At 38.8% G+C, this 24,074-nt stretch overlaps 1 protein-coding gene across 13 annotated transcripts in view; it reads right to left on the reverse strand.

Moving 5' to 3' along the window:
* The window catches only part of LOC109426658 (protein boule), a 157,942-nt gene that overhangs the window by 10,520 nt on the left and 123,348 nt on the right, over positions 1 to 24,074 (reverse strand). For 12 of the 13 annotated variants that reach the window (XM_062853577.1, XM_062853578.1, XM_062853576.1 and 9 more), the window contains 3 exons: positions 15,845 to 16,619; positions 5,522 to 5,687; positions 4,422 to 4,481 (listed from right to left, as the gene is read on the reverse strand). In XM_062853577.1, coding sequence (XP_062709561.1) covers positions 4,422 to 4,481; positions 5,522 to 5,687; positions 15,845 to 15,942 — 324 coding nt within the window. In that variant the 5' untranslated portion in view covers positions 15,943 to 16,619. The remainder of the gene's footprint in view (positions 1 to 4,421; positions 4,482 to 5,521; positions 5,688 to 15,844; positions 16,620 to 24,074) is intronic. The other variant, XM_062853582.1, reaches the window with a different exon arrangement.

Below are 24,074 nucleotides of genomic sequence, written 5' to 3' on the forward strand. Positions count from 1 at the left end.
ATTCTTTTAGCAATTCCCCGGAAAAAATGTCAGGACTTTCTCCGGAAATTCCTTTAGGAAATTCTCCGGAAATTCTCTCAGGATTTTTTTTTCTAAAATTCCTCCAGGAATTACTTCGAAAATTCCACCAAGGATTTCTCCGAAAATTCCTCCGTGAATATCTCCGGGAATTCCTTCTGAAATTTTTCTGGAAATTTCTTCAGGAACTTCTCCGGAAATTCCTCCAGAAAATTCTCCGGAATTTCCCCCAGGATTTTAACGGAAATTTCCCCAGGAATTTCTCCAAAAATTCTTCCAGAAATTTCCCAACAAATATCTTTAAAAATATATTCAGAAATTTCTCCGGAAATTCCCTCTAGAATTTCTCCGAGAATCCATCCTGGAAAATTTCCGGAAATTCCTCCAAGAATTTCTCCGCAATTTCTCCGGGAATTTCTGTGATATTTTCTCCAAAAATTCTTCCAGGAATTCCTTCGCAAATTCCCGCAGAAAATTTTCCCGGAATTCCTCCAGAAACTTCTCCAGGAATTCCGTCGGAAACTATTCTCGGAATTCCTCCTGGAATTTCTCCAGGAATTTATCCCAAAATTTCTTTAGGAATTCCTCCAGAAATTCCTTCAAAAATTCTTTTGGAAATTCTTCCAGGAATTCCTACAGAAAATCCTTCAGGCGTTGCTCCGCAAATGCTTTAAGAAATTGGTTATGGAATTTCTTTCTGAAATTTCCCCGAGAATTCCTCCAGGAATGCTTCCGAGATGAATCCCAGAGAAAAAATCATTTCAAGACTTGCTGGATTCTTGAAATAAATTTTGGAAGATTCTATGGAGAAAACTCTGAAAAGATCTTTAGAGAAATGTATGGAGAAATCCTCGGAGGAGTTTTCTGAAGCATCCACAAGGCATGTTTTGGAATGTTTGGTGAATTTGTCGTTCGAATTACCGGGAAAAAATAAACCCGGAGATTTTTCGGAATACTAAGAGCAATTACAAAAGTAATTTCTCGATCTGCAGAGTAACTGTTAAATGAAGAAAAAGAAATTCTTTAGGAATTTCTTTAGGAATTTCTTTAGGAATTTCTTTAGGAATTTCTTTGAATATTCTTCGGAAATCCTCCCAGAAAATTCTCCGGAAATTCCTCAAGGTATTCCCTCTAAAAATAACCCCAGGCAAATATCAAGGAAAGTCATACGGAAATTGCTTTGGGAAATTCCTCTAGGAACACTTCAAGAAATTATTGCCATAGCTCCTCTTGAAATTCTTCCAAAAAATCATATGGAATTCCTCACAGAATTCTTTCAGGAGTTGTTTCTGAAATACCTCCTGGGATGCCACCGGAATTTCTTCCGGAATTTCTCTGGTATTTCTCCAAAAACTCTTCCAGGAATTCCTTTGCAAATTCCTGCAGAAAATTTTCCAGGAATTCTTTAAGAAATTCCTCCAGGAATTCATCCTAAAATTTCTTTAGGAATTCTTCCGGTAATTACTTCATGAATTCTTTCGGAAAACCCTCCAGAAAATCTTTCAGGAGTTGCTCCAGAAATAACTCAAGACATTTGTCATGGCATTCCTCATGAAATTCTTTCTGAATTTTCCCAAATTCTTCCAGGAGTTCTTCCGAGATAAAGCCCAGAAGAAATTATTCAAAGACTTGCTGGATTCCTGAATTAAATTTTGGAAGAATCTACGGAGAAACTTCTGGAGGGATCTTGAGGAAAATATTTCGAAAGAGTTTTCTGCAGCATTCACTTAACCTACTTTGGAATGTTTGGTGAATTTGTCGTTCACCAGGCAAAAATAAACCCGGAAATTTTTTCTGAAGGATTCTTCGGAAAACTCGGAGCAATTACGAAAGTAATTTCAGAATCGACCTACAGAGTAACTCTTGAATGATTTTGAAGCTATTCCTGGATAAACTCCAAAAGGATTTTTCTCCGGAGAACATTATGTAGTAAATCTTGGAGGAATACCATAAAATAGACCCGCAAGGGTCACTTAGGGATTGCACTAGCAATTCCTTCAGGTTTTTCTTCAGAAACACCTTATGGTTTTTTTTTCAGGAACTGTTTTAAGTATTTCTCAAGGAACTCATTCAGAGATTCCTACAGACGCTTCTCTCCTTCAGAGATATCTACAGGAACTCCTTCAGAGATTCCTCCGGTTACTTTTTTATGAATTATGCCAATAATTTTCACGTGGAATCTCCAGAAATTCGTTCAGTGATTGCGCCTTGATTTCTTTCAGAGATTCCTCTAGGGCTTCCCCTAGTTATTCCTCTAGGAATGCTTTTACAGACTTCTTCAGGAATTCCTTCATGGTTTCAGGAGTTCTTCGGGTTTCATAGGGAATTCCTGAGGGATTACAATAAGGATTCATTGTAAGTATTTTTTGATGAAATCTTTTACGAAATTACATGTAGGTAGAATCCTTGGAGAAATTTCTGGTGTTTAGGTAGATGAAGTATAAGGGGTTTTTTTGAGAAAATGTTAAAAAATTTGTCTGGTCATTTTATTATGGAATTTATTGAAGGAATTTCTTGAATAAACCGTGGAAAAAAATCTTGGTGAATTCTTGAAAGAAACTGCAGAATTTGTTGTAGAAATCAGAGTAGAACATGTTTATATTTTTTGAAAATTTTTCTGTATTTCCATTCTTCGACAATATTTCAAAAAAAAATTTGGGTGGATTCATGGAAAGGATCCATAGGAGAATTCTTGAAGGAATCCTTTATATTTTTTTAAAGAATAAACTTTGCGAAAAAACTAGTAGAATTTTTTTTGTGGAATTAATGATTTAATAAGATAAATGCCTGGTAGAGTCCTTGAAGGAATTCCTGGAAGAGTTCTGGAATGAAATTCTAGTGAATTTCTCAGAGGAATTCTTGTAGCAGTCCCCAATGGTTTACCGTTCTGTAATCCCCAAAGGAATGCCAGGAGGAATCTCTGGAGATGCTCCGAGAGGAATGTACTCCTGGAGAAATCCTACAAAGAATTCTTAGAGAAATCTCCTTATGAATTTTGAAAAGAATCACCGATAAAATTTCTAGAAGAATCCGCAGAGCAATTTGTGTATATTCCTGGTGAAATCCCCGAAGGAATTCCCTCAAGAAATCCCCTAGAAATTTCTGGAGGAATTTCCAAAGAAATTAGCGAAGAAATAATCAAAAGAATTCCCGGAAGAGTCATCAGAGGAATTCTATATGGAAATCCCGGAGGACTCCCCGAAACTATTTCTGGATCCCTGCAAATTTGTCTCAAATAAAATCAAATTTCAAAGGAATCTCTTGCGGAATTATTCCTCGTGTAGTCCCCGAAGTATTCCTAGAGTAACCCTCCAAGAAAAAATCTAAAGGAATTTTGGAAGGCAATCCTGGAGGCATTCCCTAGGGGAAACTTTTCCCATACGTCATTCGGGTTCAAATGGTTTTCGAGGTCATGTGTCATTCAGAGTAACAATTTATTCGGGGTGATGACATAGAAACTGCCGCATGCAGTGCCATTTTATTGGCTTGATAGAGCAGAGATTGGAAATGTCACGGAATTTCGTTGAAAAAAATGTCATGACATTTTTCCAAATCCACCGTTTCCTATGCGAATTACTGTACGCCCGAATTTCCTTTTTATAATATATCTAATTAGGGGATGTTAAATTAACTAATATCACACAAACATGATATTCCCCATTCCTGGGAAGGAGCCCACGACTTTTTTCATTAGCCAAGAAGAATTAAAATTGAATGAAAGATGACAAAGATATCAACAAACCACTTTTCCATGTTTTACGATAGTGACCCCAAACTTTTGGCCGATACATCATATTGAGGGGTGACCCCAAACTTTTGGTCGATGACATCAAGGATTAATTTACTTAATAACTTTTTTTCTAGATTTTTTAGCTAAGTTCTGTAAAAAGCAGTTGAAAGCTAATAGAACATGGGTCATATTACCGCTCTCATCTTAAAATTTGGTCGACCCAACTTCCAGCGACACTGCCGTAAGTTTATATTCATTTTTTAGAAAATTTGGCAACTTTGGGTTAAGTTTACATACAAATTTTTTTGAAAAAGTTTCTTTTAAATCATGTTCAAAGTTTCTTTGACCTATTATCTTTTGAATGAAAATTAGGGGTTTGAAATCGGACGCAAATTGGCGGAGATATGGGCCTAAAAAATGACATGTTTTTGAGGGGGTGACCCCAAACTTTTGAACGGGAGTGTATATTTACTGAACGTTTATTTTTAATTCATATGTAACTTGCATTTTGCTGGAAAATATCTACCTTTCAATGAATCGTTCCCTTTTTAGTTAATCGAGAGTTGTTCTAATCCCCTCACAATCGTTTACATGAATGGAACAGAAAAGTTTGCTTTCCGTGCAAATAATTCGCAAAAAAATATATAAAAACAACAACATGGTGCCTACTTACTTGCTTCTTAATCGCTGGTGCTATGTTTAGCTTGCGGTCCCTCAGCACGATACAGTCTCCCTGGTTGTTCCGGACGAAACGTTTCGTCAGTCGGTTGGTTGGTTGGTGGAAATTTTGCGTGAGTAGTAACCCAAAACGGCAACGGCCAACGGTGGCAAACGAACGAACGAACGTGGTTGAAGGTGTGTCGAACAGTTTTGAACAGAGTCGTGTGTTCAGTCAGGTTCAGGTCACGGCACGGAAAGAAACAAGAAAAAAGGGATAACGAAATTAAGCATCCAAACTTTTTCCGGGACTTGATCCGTCCATTAACATAATTTGCAATTAATTTGGATTGCTAACAGAATGGACTACATGTACATTGGGTGGTCGGGTGGCCGGCGAGGGATGTTCAAGTGAGGGGTGTTTGAGTAAGCAACCATGGGACTCCATTGCTGGAATAAAGTATCAAACAGAATCTATATAGTATAGTAAAACAACGTTTCCTGAAGTGATGGAATTTTTCAAAATTATGAAAGTCTTTTCTATTTCTTTTAATAAACACTGACGCATACATGCTAGATCATTTTAAATGCCTCAAGTTCAGAACTTTTATAAAAAAATAAAGAAATTATTGTCCAATTTTGTGTATTTTTTCGAGTTTTCGGTTAAGAAGGATTAATTCTTCCGGAAAATATGTTTCAATCATCACTACTTTAGATTAGTCTTATTACTACTCTCTAACTTGAACATCCGTCTCGCGTCACCGGTTAACTTAAAATTGTTTACAACTTATGCACATAAACAGCAAAGGTTTTAACCGATCCGGGTAAAGGGGGTTAAAACTCCACGCTTACGAAGCAGAGAACAACATTGGATAAACAATTCACAAGGAGAAGGGGAGCGGGTTAAGGAATTTTGCAAACAATGAGGTAACGAAAGCACAACAGAGCAAAAATCTACCAGCAATAATAACGAAAACTTTTCCTCTCAAGTTGTGTCGGTATACTTATCGGGAAGCTTTGGACCGCACTTGGGTCGCAGACACACACACACAGTACAGTGCGCTACAGACATTTCGATGCCGAGTAGTGGTGTTAGCGTTTGATTTTGGGTCGTACCTTCATACTTACATCGCTCTGCAGTCTTTGTGCCTCGTGTTCGGTTTCGAACGTTACGAATCCGTAGCCTTTGCTGACGCCCGCCCGGTCGACGATGATTTTCGTTGACTTGACGTTGCCGTACGAGCTGAATAACCGGCACAGTTCCGCTTCCGTCGTGTCGCCACTGCGAGAGAAGAGAAAAGGAAACACCGAACGGAAAAGTTAGAGTTCGCTGGCGAAAAGTGTACACACAGTCTAGTAGTTCCTACAATGGGTTATGGAAAATGATATTGCAAATGATGACGACGATGACGATGGCGATGCCGATGGTCTTCCCGGTGTAGCGGGGATGATGCTTTCAGAGTTGAATAACGAGACTTTTCAGCTGATTCAATTTACACAGCCAAAGTTGTTCGTCGTCGTTGCAATTCTCCGCTAGCACCCAACCCAGAGGGATGAATTATAGATTTTGTTTGGTTAATTTTCAGCCAAACTTGAAGCGGTTATGGAAATTTACGATGGTTACGAGGGAGGCTAACTTGAATGGAAAATTTAATTATTCATCACGGGGAAACGAACATAAAGGCCAGCAAATTTTATCTGCGGTTGTCAAAATCGAAAAGATGAAATCTTATCGCTCGGAAATGTTGAGAATATGGGGTCCATGGATTCAATGTGGTTAAAGCGCGGATATTTAGAACAACCTTGCCAGGCACGAAGATACTCTATGTCCAAGGAAGTCTAGGAACTTTCCTTCACGTAAAGCAGTGATCCTCAGCCTAACTGTCTTTGCGGGCCGAAATTGAATTTTGAAAAGAGACTGCGGGCCGCAAGTCATTCAAGAGTTTATTTTAAACAATTTTTAAGATTCAACACAAAATACATTGGTTTGATTTTTTTTTGAAAGTGTAAAGAATTAGCATTAGTTAAATTTTACAATTAAAAATGTTTTTTTATTAACATTGAACAATAGCAAAGAACTGGACAACCTGGAGTTAAGGAAATTTTAGTTTACTTGGTTTTCCTGAAAATCGTAGGGTATTAAAAACAGAGTTTTCAAGACCGTAACATTTAGGTTTTGCAGTTTTTGGTATTAATAATGTTGATCAAATTATTTCAGACAAGCTACTTAAAGTCACAAAAAATAAGCAGTAGCGACGCTGGCTAGAACAATATGGACCTTTTTAAGAATATTGTGGATAAACTTACAGCGTACTTATAGCGCAGATTATAAGTGCAGAATTATGAAAGTTCTAGACACGATCACGGACTTATTTCTTGTTAAACCTCTGGATCCAGTTATGACAAATTTTCGAATGGAGTTTCTTACTGCAGCTCAAGTATTTCCTGAGTAGTATTTTGAAAAAATATCTTGGAACTGTGAGGTTTTTTGGGACTTCTCGTGGATTTTGAGAAATTAAGAAGCCAATGAAGAAAAATCTGCAGACATGATTTTCTGAGCAATGTAAACAAGTATTTGTAACTGATTTAGAATAGATATTTTAAGAGGAATTCCCAACAAAAGTATTACTAGGAGAATAAAGAGTATCTTGCCCAATCCCTGAATTTTTAGCGAAATTCCGAAAGTTTGGACAGAAAGTGTTGCCCAAAGAAATTATAGGCAAAAAGTCTATGATTTTTTTTGGAATAGTTTCCTGGCAGAAGTGGTGAATATAAAGTAGAAACAATATGGAAATTATTTTAAGTTAATTTTCGTGAAACGAGTCCAAATTTATGGCAGATTTTCATCGTTCTTAACAACAGCTTCGAATATTTTCGAAACAAAATTCGAAAAAGTTGCCTTTTACAGTTTGGAAAACTTCCAAATATCATACATACTTGTTTTGAAAAGTTCTCCGTGATATTGGCAAAGTTCATTCTCATTAAAGTTTTAAAATGAAATTTATGATTTTCATATGGAATTTTTGAGTGGGTCGCTTTCTTATACATTTGAAAATCAGTTCGCGGGCCGCACTAAACCTGGTCGAGGGCCGCATGCGGCCCGCGGGCCGCAGTTTGGTGACCACTGACGTAAAGCTATTGGTAATCAGCTATATGGTAATATAGCTGATGCGGTAAGCGCACGGGTATTCAACAAGACTATGCTGGGTAACGGGTTCGATTCCTGGTCGGTCGAAGAACTTAACGTGAAAGAAAATCCCTAGACTTCCTTCGTGCCTGCCACATGATATGTACATACAAAATGATCATTGGCGAAGATAGTTCTCAGGACAATTTCCACAAAATTGGACATTAGGCTGAGTGTATACTTAAAAAAATCCGCACATATTTATTGGCAAAAATCCAACTCACTCCATTATTACAGTCTACATATATGGATGGAAAATATGTGCAGCGGCATTTATATTCTAAATGAGTAATTTGAATTTATGTGCGATGCATTTATTTTTCGAGTGCAAAGCTTGATAGCAAAATTCTATGTATGGGCACATGGAAACTAGATGCGTTTAAGAAGAGTTTAAATGACGAGATACATTTAAATTCTTGCTACTGAAACTTTCATAATAGGTCAAAACTTGAAAACTTTCTAAATCTTCACTATGACCAAATAGGGAATCACTATAGCGATAACTGGTACACTTATCCTACAAAGGAACGGAAAAAGAAAAAAAAAACATCTTGAAAATCTCATAGAATAATGGCTATGTAATTCCCTCCCAAAAAATTTCTTTTTGAGAATTTTTCCGACTTTTCCAACCGATTTTCCTCAACAGTGGAAAATTTTGTGGAAAATAATTTTCATTTTGTATTTTTTTTGGATTGCTGAGAAAATTTGCTAACGATTTCACAAAAAAAAAACACATTGTGTCTACGATGCTTCGTTCTTAAGTTATGATTTTGCCAGCAAATCCTTTAGGGATTCTTTCAGGATTTGTCAAAATGTTGCTAAAATGTTTATATAAAGCAGGATTCTCTAGAATGGTTTCAGCAAGAATTCTTCCGATGAATTCCTGCAGGTGCCCCTTTAGAATCCATTCCTGTTCATATATTTTTTCTACAATTTATCCAGAGATTCTTTAAGGAATACCTTTAAGGAATACCCTGAGTTTTCTTTGGGTCGACTTCAGGAGTTTCTCAAGACATTTTTTTCAGAAATTCCTCCTGGGGATTCTTCAGTAAATTTCTTCAAGAATAGCTACACAAGTTCAGGCATGTATTCGTTCATGTATATTTTTCTCCGAACATTTTTTGAAGGAAATCTTTCGCGAATATTATTAGTTTTCTCCGGGAGTATTATTTCGCAATTTCCTTCAAAGATTTCTCCAAATAATGCAATTCCAGGAGATTTTTTTTCACAAAGATTCGGATTTTTTTTGAGAATTTTTCTAGCATTTCCCTTTAGAAGATCAGATTTTTTTCCAGGATTTTTTTTTTATAATTGGAGGAATTTCTCCAGAGGTTACTGTGCTTAGCTGGTAGTGCAGCCTGGGCACTGTTGTCCTTCTGACTTCAACTAGATTGAGAATGTACGACCCGAGCGTCTGTTCGCCAAGGAGGTGCGGCTCAAACAGCGTCTTTTCTGGCATCCAGCGGCTGAGTAAGAAACGCTGCACCACGCCCAGCTAGATCCAAGGTGGTAGCCCCATCAGAGTGGTCGTCCCAGTGTTGGTTGGGACGTTAAACAGAACTGGCACGATGGCCCTCCGGCGAGACAGGAGTGTTGGCGTAGGCCCAATAAGCCACCCGCAAAAATCCCCATTGCGAATAACATAGGCGAAAATACGACTCGATACTATCGGCAAAGACCCACGCGACGAAATAAGGACTACGATTGGAAACTTGGAACATGGAATTGCAAGTCACTAGGTTTCGCAGGATGTGACAGGATAATCTACGACGAACTACATCCCCGCAACTTCGACATCGTGGCGTTGCAGGAACTTTGTTGGACTGGACAGAAAGTGTGGAAAAGCGGGCATCGAGCGGCTACATTCTACCAAAGCTGTGGCACCATCAATGAACTGGGAACAGGATTTGTAGTGTTGGGCAAGATGCGACAACGTGTGATCGGGTGGCAGCCGATCAACGCAAGGATGTGCATGTTGAGAGTTAAGGGCCGTTTCTTCAACTACAGCATCATCAACGTCCACTGCCCACACGAAGGGAGACCTGATGACGAGAAAGAAGCGTTCTACGCGCAGCTAGAGCAAACATACGATGGTTGCTCGCCACGTGACGTGAAAATCGTTGTCGGCGACATGAACGGGCAGGTAGGAAGGGAGGAAATGCACAGACCGGTAATCGGGCGAAACAGCCTGCACGCCGTATCGAATGATAACGGCCAGCGATGCGTAAGCTTTGCAGCCTCCCGTGGTATGGTAGCCCGAAGCACCTTCTTCCCCCGCAAAGATATCCACAAAGCCACCTGGAGATCACCCGACCATCAAACAGAAAACCAAATCGATCACGTTCTAATCGACGGTAAATTCTTCTCGGATACAACCAATGTTCGCACATACCGCAGTGCGAATATAGATTCGGATCGCTACTTAGTCGCTGTAAGCATGCGCTCAAAACTTTCGACAGTTATCCCCACGCGTCGAAGCCGAACACCGTGGCTCAACTTCGAGCAGCTGCGTAACGTAGAAGTGGCTCAAGGCTACGCGCAGCAGTTAGCAGTGGCCCTACCAACGGAAGAGCAGATTGGCGTAGCTACACTTGAAGATGGCTGGAGGGACATCCGATCCGCCATAGGTAGTACGTCGGCTACAGCACAAGACTTCGCGACTCCGAATCACAGAAACGACTGGTACGACGGCGAATGTGAACAGGTGAAAAACGAGAAGAATGCAGCATGAGCGAGAATGCTGCAACACTGTACGAGAGCGAATGAGGCACGTTACAGACAGACGCGTAACAGACAGAACTCAGTCTTCCGGATGAAGAAGCGCCAGCAGGAAGAACGAGATCGCGAAGCGATGGAAGAGCTGTACCGCGCTAAGGAAACACGAAAGTTCTACGAGAAGCAGAGGCTTCGTGCCACAAGCCGACATGTGCCGAGATAATTACGGGAATATTCTCACGAGCAAGCATGAGGTGGTCGACAGGTGGCGGCAACATTACGATGAACACCTCAATGGCGACGTTGCATGTACCGAAGGTGGCGTGGTAACAGATCCAGGAGTATGTCACAAAAGTTCAGCCTATTGGACGCAGTGGCTTAATTTCCCTAACAGGGGAGGAAAATAAAAAAAAAAATAAAATATAATGTGCACAGGACGAAAGACTTCCGGCCCCTGACCTCCAAGAGATTGAGGAGGAGGTTGGCCGGTTGAAAAACAACAAAGCCGCTGGAGCAGATCAACTACCAAACGAGCTTCTTAAATACGGTGGAGAAGCACTGGTGAGAGCACTACACTGGGTCATTACCAAGATTTGGGAAGAGGAAGTATTACCGGAGGAATGGATGGAAGGTATCGTGTGTACCATCTACAAAAAGGGCGACAAGTTGGATTGCGGGAACTATCGCGCGATCACACTACTGAGCGCTGCCTACAAGATACTCTCTCAAATTCCATGCCGCCGTCTATCACCGATTGCAAGAGGGTTCGTGGGGCAATATCAGGCTGGATTTATGGGTGAACGCGCTACAACGGATCAGATGTTCACCATCCGCCAGATGGTGCAGAAATGCCGCGAATACAATGTGCCCACACATTACTTGTTCATCGATTTCAAATCGGCGTATGATACAATCGATCGAGAACAGCTATGGCAGATTATGCACGAATACGGATTCCCGGTTACGATTGATGAAGGTGACGATGGATCGGGTGATGTGCGTAGTTCGAGTATCAGGGACACTCGAATCTCACAGAGGGTTACGGCAAGATGATGGTCTTTCGTGCTTGCTGTTCAACATTGCTTTAGAGGGTGTAATAAGGAGAGCGGGGATTAACACGAGTGGTACGATTTTCACGAAGTCCGTTCAGCTGCTTGGTTTCGCTGATGATATTGATATTATAGCTCGTCAATTTGAGACGATGGCGAAAGTGTACATCCGACTAAAGAGTGAAGCCAGGCGAATCGGATCAGTCATTAATGTGTCGAAGACAAGGTACATGATGACAAAGGGCTCCAGGGAGGAGTAACCGCGCCCGCCACCTCGAATTTATATCGATGGTGATGAATTCGAGGCGGTTGAAGAATTGGTGTTCTTGGGCTCACTGGTGACCGCCGACAACGACACCAGCAGAGAAATTCAGAGGCGCATTGTGGCAGGAAATCATGCTTACTTTGGACTCCGCAGAAGTCTACGATCGAATAAAGTTCGCCGTAACACGAAGTTAACTATCTACAAAACGCTGACTGGACCGGTCGTCCTCTATGGGCACGAGACATGGACCCTACGTGCAGAGGACCAACGCGCCCTTGGAGTTTTCGAACGGAAGGTGCTGCGTACCATCTACGGCGGAGTGCAGATGGAAAACGGGACTTGGAGAAGGAGAATGAACCACGAGCTGCATCAGCTGCTAAGAGAACCAACCATCGTCCATACCGCAATGGTTCTCGAGAGTCATCCGACTGGTACAAGAAGACGTGGAGCGCAGCGAGCTAGGTGGGTCAACCAAGTGGAGGACGATCTGCGGACCCTACGCAGAGTTCGGAACTGGAGACAAACAGCCATGGACCGAGTGGAATGGAGACGGCTACTATGTACAGCAGAGGCCACGCCGGCCTTAGCCTGATCGGTAAGGTAAGTAAAGTCGGACTAATGATGAATGCTGGTAGGCTGAACCGAACATGACATGATTCGTCTAGCAAGTAATGTCACGATAGACGGGGTCACCTTCGAGGTAGTGGAGGTTTTCGTTTACCTTGGATCTTTACTGACGGTTGACAATATGAGTCGTAAAATACGAATAAACTGCGATCCAAAAAAATTCAATCACGCTGTTGCGGACCCCTCGACTCTGGAGCAACGTGAGCTCCACGTAGACACGGTGACGGATTTCATTGTCATTACTTGACCTGTCATTTGTAGACTGCCAGGTTCTATACGATAGCAATTTATTTCAACAAAAATATCAAGTATTTTGTGTATTACCGTTTGTAAACAATAATTACATTATTATTGTTTTATTATAGCTTTAGAAAAGCCTTATTTACCTAGTTCTAGTGTGTTTTAAATAGTAGTCGGACACTAAACTGTAAGTACATGAATTCAAATTACATATTCCAGCTTTAGCAATACCAAGCAAATAAAATCGAGTAACTTAACCTTCATCCAGCCAACGTACATTTTCCACCTTCGAAAAAGCACAAAAATGGTCAAAACTTTTTTGTTTGTCGATGGATTTTGATGAAATTTTCACAACTTCCCGAAAAACTTTTCTAAGTAGTTTATGATGCCGGGGACATGGGTGCCTGGTCCACATGATTCCGGAGTTATTCCGGATTGTCTTGAGATACCAAAATTGGCCACATACTTTGCGCAATGTACATTTCAAGATCCCGATGAGGTAAAGCCTGTATCCGAAATATTCGGGACACAGAAACACAGCTGTAACTCTGCAATAGATACATTAAAATTGCTCAATTTTTGTCTAATAACATCTTAGGTTGTGTTCATTTCACCTACAAAATTTCATGTGAATCGGTGCAGTACTTTTTGTTGTAGCAACAAAAGTGGAAAATGTGCGCCATTGAATTTTGTACAGCCCCAAGTTTTGCTTGTCAGCGCTGTAATTTTTGAATTTGGCAAAGGAAATGGCTGAAATTTTGAACACAAACCTCACACTTGTTGCATGTGCAAAATTTCAAAAAAATCGATGAACAATCAACAATTTTATAGTCGAAACATGTTTTGGGACTGAACGTGATTTTAGCCTCTCAGACAGCAATGAGTCAGCACCTTTTATTGTTTCGATTGTACTATTGAAAGTACTATACCAATAATCATCAAATTTTTCAGGCATAATATACACATAAAAAACTAGCTTCTGTGAAAATTTCATAAAAATTGGCAGAGAAATTCAAAAGTTATGAATAGGCAAAAATCTCACACGAAAAACACGAAAAATTTTCACTAACACTCACCCCTATCAACACCGGTAGTTTTCAAACCAATTGATCAAAGTTGATGAATTTTTTCAAGAAAGTGTCTCTATAAGTATCATAACTGCTAACGAAATTTCATAATTATCATCACAGAACTTTGAACTGTAGCGTAAAAGAACTATCTACTATGCGAATGAAAATTGGTCATGATTGTACAAAATGCTTAAAACCACGTCTGTTTGTTTTTCATCTACAGTTAAAAGTAATGCATCGATTTTTATGAAATTTGGCACAAATAATAAACATACACCAAAGAGTTCTCAGTCAATTATTTGGCCAATTTTACCGATTCATTACAGAGCTACTGACGTACTTCTGTGTCCCGATTATTGCGGATACAGGCTTTAGAAGTATAGTGTCTTCGGCGAATTTGCTCAGCAGGTTAAGAACTAACTGGTAACGGCGACTTTGGTTCGCGATTCGGCCAACTACTAGACAGTTTTTAGCTTACTGAAGAAATTTGTTGAAGACGGCATCATTCTATCTTATCAGGATTCTGAGATATAGAAGTTTGAACTTGTTTTCCCTTGGCGCCGCCTACCGGACGATTCTCAAACCAAAGACGCCATTGCCAGATAGTTCCTAACCTGCTGAACAACTTTGCTGAAAACGGTATGCTTGTATCTCATTAGGGTACATATCGAGATAAACGTGTTTGAATTTTTCAGACACAAGCCGCCACCTAGTGGGTAAATAACGAATCAAAGACTCAAAGACAGATAGTTCTGAGCTTGCTGAAGAACTTTGCCGAAGACAGCATCATTCTATCTTATCAGGTTTCTGAGATATGAGGGTTTGAACATTTTTGACACTGGCGCCGCCTAGCGGCCGAATCGCGAACCAAAGTCGCCGTTACCAGTTATTTCTTAACCTGCTGAACAAATTCGCCGAAGACACTATACTTCTACCTCATCGGGATCTTGAGATGTACGTTGCGCAAAGTATGTGGCCAATTTTGGTACCCCAAGACAATCCAGAATATTTCCGGAACCATGTGGACCAGGCACCCATGTCCCCGGCATCATAAACTAGAAGAGTTTTTTGGGAAGTTGTGAAAATTTCATCAAAATCCATCGACAAAAGTTATGATCATTTTTGTGCTTTTTCGAAGGTGGAAAATGTACGTTGGCTGGATGAAGGTTAAAGACGCCCGAAAGGAGAAAATCACACGAACACACGCAACAAATGTATACTATAATATACAAACGCTTAGAAGACCGATGGTCTATTACAGGCACGAGTCATGGACCATGCTCGAGGAGGAGCTGAAGAAGATCTTCAACAGTCTGCAGAAGAACGGTGAGGGATGGCGTAGCATGAACCACCAGTTCGCTGTTCGCTACGGTTAACCCAGCATAGAGATGGTGTCAGTAAAAAAAAATCCGTGGCTTTTTTGAACATAGAGCAACTTGTTTTAACTCGGAATATTAAAAGAAACATGTGGATAGTGGACAGTCCCACATAGCAGCCTCTGATGAGTCTTAAAAAATCTGGGATCGAGACCCATTTCCGATAAACTCGCAAAACGTGAGTTCTTCCTTCGGAAGGGAAGTAAAGCGGGTCCTGAGATGAACTAGCCTAAGGCTAACGTCTCATTAATACAGATAACATTGCTAAGATATCAAACAACTTTTGCCTCATGAGGGAGAAAAAATTTCTGTATTAAGGACAAGGTATTTGGAGTACATAGCTCAAATTTTCTAGGGTACCGGAACCGTTTAACGGATTTGGATGAAAATGCATCACGCTGTTGACAACCACTGAACAATTAGCATGATGCATTTTCAGCCATATCATTTCAACGGTTCTAAAAAACGGTGCTCTAGAAAATTTGAGCTATGTACTCCAAATACCTTGTCCTTAATTTACAGAAGAGCTAGAAGTGAAAAGTCAGATCAATCTTAACATATCATTACGGAGTATATTCTTGAATTAGTCCTTTAACCAACGCTACCTATGTTGGTTTTTATTTAAAAAAGAAATGCCAGTTTAATACAGTATTAATCTTTGAATATATTGTGCAGCATCTAAAAATAAAGTAGATGAATGAAAGTATCAGTATTGTGAAACACCATAAAGTGTACGCGGATTTGACAAATGAGAATTTGTCATTGATATTGAATTTCTTAGCATGAAATGCCATTGCTAAATCAATCGCTATATCCATTCCTATTTAACAGACACCACATTGCAAACTGCTATCAAATCCATCCTTTCGTAACTATCACCTAAAAGAGCATCGAAACAAATCGAACTCACCTGATACCACCGACGAATACCCGGTTCGGAATGAGCGTACCGTACTTGGGCGCCGCCAGGGCGCCCTCTATCTGTCCCGCAGGGTTCGGTATCGACATCGTTCCGTGATGGGCGGCAGCCAACGGATCCGTCGGGTGTATGTGGGTGGCCAGCTTGAACGGTTCAATTGTGCCGGCTTGCTGGTGGAACGGGTACACGCACGAAATGATTCCTCCGGTGGCCGACGAACTCGACGTCGTCGTCGTCGTCTTCGTCGGGTTGTTGAAGAGGTGAATAGCTGAGGGGATGGCTAGCTACGCGCTGGTAGCTAGATACGGACGACGAAGAATTTGAGGGATTTCTCTTCTTTCACTACGTTGTTGCGCTGGGGCTTCCTTAACACGATATTTGCGGTAACAATTTGCGGCACTCGGAACTGGAATTAGGAGGTAACACCGAAAAAACACAACTCCTTCCTATTATCACTATACCGCGTGTAACGAGTGGCACCTCTTTCGATTCGTTTGCTTTTTCAAATATCACTTGTAAACGATCTGCGAAGGCTCCGGGTTGGAACAGGGATAACAACAACACACAAACAGTAAAAACACAGTCTTCTTGTTCTTCTTCTCTCCGAACGGCGTTTACCGGGGAAATCCTGTTGAGGCGTGCGGGGGTCTGCTGATGGGAGGGAAGCAATACCAACTCCAAGATATTGATGACTCGTTCAAGAATGTGGGCTTTTGTGTCTTCGTCGTAGAACAAGGGTTGGTTATTGATTATTCAGGAACACCATCTGCGGAAAATTGTAACAAGAGAAAGCAAAAACGGAAATGAGATAAAATGTCATTTTTCCAGGGCTCAGGCAAAATATCATCGATTGCTACGTTTTCGTGTCGGGACTGGACTACCGTAACGACACGGGGCGTACATGTGCGTGTGTGTGCCCTGTCTGTGTTGATGGGTATAGGGGAGTAGGCCAGTCAGAGCTGTGCGGTGTAGGTGGGATAATAAATTTTCGGACTGGGCCATTTAGTTCCGTTCTGTAGTATCCCCAGGTTTGGAACGAAAACTGGAGTGGCTGGACCGCAAATCGGTCGTTACCATCGTTATTGCACAATGGTCAAGTATTAAATATTAATTTTAAGAAAACAAGAAGAGCAGATTCAAAATATTTTTTTGATTTCCCAATGAAAATTGTCAACTTCCGGTTTTTCGTGATTGCAATTAAGGTGCATGGTTGTTAATGTCTACGGTATCCATGTATCCAGGGGTCATTCAAATATGACGACCATCGTTCAGGGGGGGGGGGAGGTGACACTCTATGTATTGTGTATACGAAAAAACGTGACAGAGGGGTGAAAGTGAGTCGAAAATGCCAGAAAACTGATGGGCGTAATTTTTGAATGTTTTTATGAAGTGGCGTTTTACCCCATGGCAGATGGCCTTTTTGTACCACTTCCGTTTTACGAACCAGTTTTTGAAATCGCTAAAAATCGACGAAAATGCAATCATTTAGTAAATATTTCTGCTGTAGCATCGAGCAAATATTGTCTAGTTGCTGTTACCACTTTGAAAGCCTAACAAATGAGGCTATATATCATTGAAAAAGGTTAAAGTTTGAAAAAGGCATCTTACCCCACTTTCTCCTATGTGTTAGATGTTCATCTAATCCCATCCGAAGGAGGTTTGGATTGTGAAAAAAAAGATAACCATGTGCGACTGTGGAATCGAGTACAGTTCTAGGCCTGCTGGCGACGGAGATAGTCGAGTGACTCCGTAGCTTGAAGGAATAGAAGCGCCCGTCTAGCGAATGGGGAGTCGTGAGTTCGAGTCTCACCGGAGTACGTGGATTTCTTTTCATAATTCAAATCTCAATTTGTTCATCGAGTACATGTTCTGTTGTGCACATGGATGTCAAAGCATTTTCAACAGTTTTATGCGATGTTTTTTTTTCTATATGAAGCTCATGCAACTCAAGATATTTTATGAAGATTTTGGCATTTTTCATAATACATAATTTGTCAATTATTTGAGAATTTCTTTGATAACTTTAGTTTCACTGGAATTTGTTCAGGAATTCCGTCAAAAGTTTAAACGACAATTTCTCTGAAATTTATGGTCATTTGTTCAGTGATGGCATTGCCTTGTGAATTCCTTCAGCCATTTCTTTTGAGAATTTTTCTATTATTTTATTAGGATTCTCTCTGTAATTCTTTACACTCTTTTCTATATTTATATGTATTATAAATAATTATCTAAAAAAATCATCAAAAATTTCTTTGGATATTTTTCCCGGAATTTTCTATGAATTTCTTTGCTAATTCACTTTAAATTTTTCAGCACTTCCTTTGAAAATTTCTTCGGTGATATCTTTGTGATTGAGTCAGAACAAATTCAACAGCCATTTTTTTTTTAATTATTTGGTAATTCCTATTATTTTTCCTAATAGAAATGCTGAAGGAATTTCCAAAGGAACTACATAAAGAAGTCACATATCAATTTCAAAAGAAGTGAGCATAAAAAGAGTTTGATTTGAACGGATTTCCAAATAAAATTTCGAAACAAATTTCGAAATTGTCTGAGATATTTCCAAAAAAAAAAAGAAATTGCATGAATATTGTCAAAGGAATTAGTTGTTGACAGTCAGTGTATGAAAAAAAAATCCTTGAAAATTGTAGAATTGACTATTTTTATCATTTTTATTGTCACTATTAGTACTTGTAGCTTATAGAAATGTAATGCAAGCATTAAAGCGGCATGGCCTACTGTAAAACGCTATGGGAAAATGCTGCGGAAACCCATTGGAAACATATTTAGGTCATAGAACGGAGACATCTGGTAACAATCATCCCGTTTATTAGACCGTAAACATTTTCAATGAAATTTCTGAAAAAAAATGTCAAAGTAATTTGCTGATGGAACTGTCGAAGAAGTTCCAAAAAAGTAATCTTAGAAGTTTACATAAATAAACTTTCAGAAGAATTGTCGATGACATTTTTCAAACAAATTCCCAAGGAACTGCTTTTCCAAAGAAACTGCAGCAGTGATTCCTGAAATCATTATTTTTTTTTCTCATCTGTAGAGCGTTTTAACCACTGCGTCCATTATTTAGGAATATTGTGGTATGACCCATATTTAATTTGGTGCTAGTCAAGTATCCTGTCACAATTGAGCTGTGATGGACAATGGTTGATGTAACACCTGATCCCAACTAGGCACAACTCGTTTTATAAAGTTTATTACCCTGTTGGGATTACTTCTCCAAATTTCCAAGGGCTCTAGAAACCCTTTACCAAATATCGCCAATCTGTGATGGTACAGCACTCCGCAGTTGCAGAGTAAATGCTCGGCAGTTTCGTTTTCCGTTTGACAGAAACGACACTCGGAGGATTGGATTTTTCCAATCTTACTTAGATGATATTTACTCGGGCAGTGGCCAGTCATCAGACCAGTAATTACCCTGAGATCTCTTTTGTTTAGATTCAGTATGGACCTGGCTTTTTCTGCACTGGGTTTTATGAACCTTTTTGCTTGCTTGGATGTATCCGTGGCATTTCAATTAGATTCTACCGTGGACATTTCCCAAGTTTTTAGTTTCATCCGAAGAGCACACTCAGGAACTCCACAGAAAGGTTCAGGGCCTACAAAGCTTGATGCCGCACCCTGTCTAGCTAAATTGTCGGCGTTTTCATTTCCCAGAATTCCACAATGACCGGGCACCCAGTATAAAGTTACCTCGTTCCTACAGGCCAATTGCTTCAGAGAAATAATCATTATAGAAGTAATACACAAAATAATTACTGAAGGGATTTTCAAAAGAATTGCCAAAGAAGTTGCCTAAGAAATGCCGAATGGCATTGTTTAAGAAATATTAAAAGGAATTGCCGTAGAAATTCCTGAAAAAAAAGTTTAAGGAATTACCGTAGACATTTCCAAATGAATTATCAAGTCATTACCGAAGTAATTCTCAAAATAAATGCTGGAGACTAAAAAAAACAAAATAAAAATGCTGAAGCAACTTGTAGATATTCGAGAAATTCCAAAAATGACTCACGAAGAAATTCCCGTAAAAACTTCCAAAGAAAAATCCGATGAAACTTTGAAAATTCTTGCCAAATAAACTCCTAATCGGATTATCTAAGCGGTTCCAAAGGGATTTCCGAAAAAGTTTTTAAAGTAATTACCGATGAAATTTTCAGAGGTTGTGCTGAAAGTTTTTGAAGAAATTTCCAGACGTATTACCGAATAAATTCTCAAGAGAAAATGCCGATGGATCCAGAAGAATTTCCGAAAAAAAAATCCAAAAGAAGATTACCGCTTTAATTTATAGAGGAATTGTCGTAGGAATTCCCAATTCAATTGTCCAACAAATTACAAACGAAAATAACAAAAAAAAAAAACAAAATTACAAAAAAAATCTCAAGAAATTGTTGAAAAAACCCTCATGAATTACCGAAAGAAAGTTTTGCTGAAGAAATTTCGAAAGACATTGCCAAAGAAATTTCTAAAGGGAAGAAATTGCCGAAGTAATACTAAAAAACATCGGAAGGATTTTTTTCGAGAATTCCAAAGAATCGATTTAAACAATAAAAATTGCCTATACAGTTCGATTAGAGAATCTATTCTCAAATGGTTCCGAATAAATTTAGGATGAATGCGTTGTCACGATGAACACGAAGATTACACCAAAAATATCTCTCAGGTTTCAGTCGCTATGAATTCAATTCCCGGCACACCTTCTATGTGACACTATACTGAATAGGGTGGTCAAATATTATGATTTGACCGTAGATGTTTATTTGAAAATTTGGGCTAATTCTTCGAAATCCAAATCAAACCATGTGTTCAAAGTGGATTTTTTTTATTATTATCGTACAAATTGGGCCGAAGGGTCTCAGGTTTTAATGAAACTTTTTCCACAGGTCGGGCTAATTTTTTTTGTTCATATATTCATGAGCCCTGCCTGTGGATAAAGTTTCATCAAAGTCTGACACCCCTCGGCCCAAACCCGTACGGGAATAAAAAAAAACCCAAAGAGCGATTGGGCAGAATGTTTTGAATTGAGATGAAAGTAGCTTAAGAATAACGACCAAATATTTCAATTAATATTTTTTGCAATTACGTTTTGAAAAGTTTCACTTTTCAGTTGGCTGAAGTGTCATGAAACGGCCTACTTTTCCATTCCCGGGTAGAGCTTAATGGCAAAAGAATGGCAAATTTTACCATTAAAACAGAATGTTTGAATGGCAAAATGTGTTATTTGTTTGTTTGAAATAAGAGTTAAAATAACAAAAATAATAACAAAATTTTGGTAGCAGAAAAACTTAAAAATAACTTATTTTGCCATTGTAATAACAAAGTAATGGTAAAGCATGCGGATTAAATTGAAGAACAAAATAAGTTATTATTGAGATATTGATAACAAAATAAGACCCAAATTAACTGTTATCGATGAATAACAAAATATGACATTCTTGAGTTATTGATAACAGAATAAGAACAAATTTAGCTGTTTATGTGGCGATCAAAATAATGGTAGGTTTAGTTGTTCAAATTCAATTTTAAAATAATGGTAGATTCAGTTATTATTTCAAAGTAGCAGAAGAAAGGTAAAATGAGCTATTTCTTTTTTTTTCTTCAATAAAATTTAAGTTCATCAATCAATGTTAAAACAGTTTTAATTTATGGAAATTAAAAACTCAAAACGAAAGAATCCGGATTTGTTTACTTTTGCGAGATACGTCGAATTGAAAAGCTATGCTTGAAATATACAATATAATAGTTAATGGTATATTAAGAGTAAAATATGTTATGGTGCCTCATGTTTATAAATAATTTCTCACAATATCAAAATAATGGCAAATTTAGCTAGGAATGTAAATTTTGTTATTGTTTTGATATTTTATACAATTCATTATAAAAGGTGCTGAATTGCAAGTTTTACCATGATAGTAATTTTTGTTATTGATGTGTTATTTAGCATTATTAATGAATAACATATCAATGACAAGATTTGCTATGATTGTATATTTTGCTATTGATTTGCCATTTTAAGTTTTTCATAATAACAGAAGAATGGCAAAACGAGATATGATGTCAAAACCAGTTATTATTTTGTCCTTTGTTTGCCATTAGCCTCTACCCGGGTTCTGATGCAAGTGTGCCGAAAAGTAATACTTTTCGGCACTTTTAAGGGTGCTGAAAAGTAGCACTTTTCGGCACTTATGCCAGCACACACTTTACACTAACTTTCCTGTCATCCGTAGATTCAACTACTGTTTCTACACCGACTCATCAGCACGAATACGAATCTAGACAACTTTTATTCAGATTCGGATGGCAGATCGGGTGAAAAAGAAGCTGGTGGAGATACTTTCGCGACTTTTGTTTTTACCAACAAACAACTGTTTGACAACGGGAGCTCAATCAAATGCTACACCATAGCCTACCTGATCGATTAAAAAACTACACTAACGAGCATCGATGCTCGCACGTGGCTCCTCCTGATACATGTTTGTGTTGCGAGAAAAGATGATATGGAATGGGTATTTTTCGTAATTACAAAAAATGTTGTATGCACCTCGTTGCAAAACTCGATTTTTTCAGCACTCGTCGTATTTATCCAACTCGGCAAGCCTCGTTGGGTAAATGTACAACTCGTGCTGAAAAAATCATCATTTTGCAACTTGTTGCATAAATAACTATTTGTCCACCAGATCGTAATACGCCATCATAGTGCCACGAAGAAATCTGACTCTGTGGTTGTGAAATAAGATGATCCGTATGCAAAAAATCCACGCACACATTTGCTTGCATCCGTAGACGAAGATCACTGTAAACGAACATTTTACTGACGGTAAAAAGTGATTGATTTGATTAATGCCGCGGTGAAATCCAACTTTAAAGTGCTACAGATCTTTTATGGGGTATGAATTGAAAAATGGTTCAACAAGTGAATCTGGCAAAAAGAAAATTGAAGAACAATTCGGGTACTACATTGTAATTGCATACCAGGAACTTCTAAGCGTCGCAATGATCTTAAACTTCTTACCTCATCTAGTTCATAGATGTCTTGAGATGAGTTTAGACTTTTATTTGTTTAGAAAAAGTTAGTTTTGCTTCATTTTTTTTTAGGAATTTGCAATGTATTTCTTACTTGCTGAAATCATTGCTTATAAACAATCAATTGCCACTAGGACTTCCCGTAAATTTTTTGTTTTAACATTTTTGTGGAGACTTGGTTGAAGAGTTATGAAGCTATTCTGAATATGAATAAGTTAAAAAAATCTTTATTTTTACAAAGAAGTCATTTATTGTAACAAAAATCACTTATTTCAAAGGAAATTGCCTACCTTTAGGCGTTAGGCGGGAAATTTTAAAATTTAATTTTGCATTTTAAGTGCCAAATTCACTAGTTGTAAGAGTTTTGACGCGTTATTCGGATTCAAAAGAGCAAAATTAAGTGGATAAGGTTTTTTCTCTTTTTAACCGATGCTTAATTGTATACTGATCAATTTCGCCCCAAAGTGGCATTCTCAATTTTTGATTTTTGGATTAATTTAACTAAAAGTTTAAACATGTCGAACATAATTCTGTCACATGGTTTCATGGAGATCTGCTGGGTACTGATTTTACAGAAATTATTTTGGCAATATTTGGATTGTCACTAGTGTTATCCGCAAAAGTTGTTTTAAAGTGATCAATTTGACCCCGGATTACGGTATTGCTTTTGTGTGGTTAACAAAAACAGAGAAAAGCATATTTGCTCATGGCATTTGTACCTCCGAGGGGCCTCCACATCCGCTCTGGCCCCGGGCCCCCAAGATCCTTGAAGTTCGTATCTCAAGGCGAAGTGGTCCCCCAAGGGGCCTAAAGTTGTCAAAAATTGTATGAGACTAAAAAAAACACGAATTTTTTTTCGACGAAAAAATACGCTATTCTACTAAAACCGATGATTTTAGAACTCTATTGGGCCAAAAATGTGCTTACAATTGCGATATCTCCACTCGTTTTCAAGTTATTTAGCAAAGTAAAGTTGGTTTCCTTTGGAAACTGTAAAAATGGTCAAAAATGCTGATTTTTCTGCTGTTTTCGCCGATAACTCAAGAACGAGTGGACATATCGCAAATCTAAGCAGGGTTCTAAAATCATCGGTTTTAGTCGAATTGCGTATTTCTTCATCGAAAAAATTCGTGTTTTTTTAGACCCATACAATTTTTGACAACTTTAGGCCCCTTGGGGGACCACT

Source organism: Aedes albopictus, chromosome 2, assembly GCF_035046485.1.
Source record: "Aedes albopictus strain Foshan chromosome 2, AalbF5, whole genome shotgun sequence".
Taxonomy (NCBI): domain Eukaryota; kingdom Metazoa; phylum Arthropoda; class Insecta; order Diptera; family Culicidae; genus Aedes; species Aedes albopictus.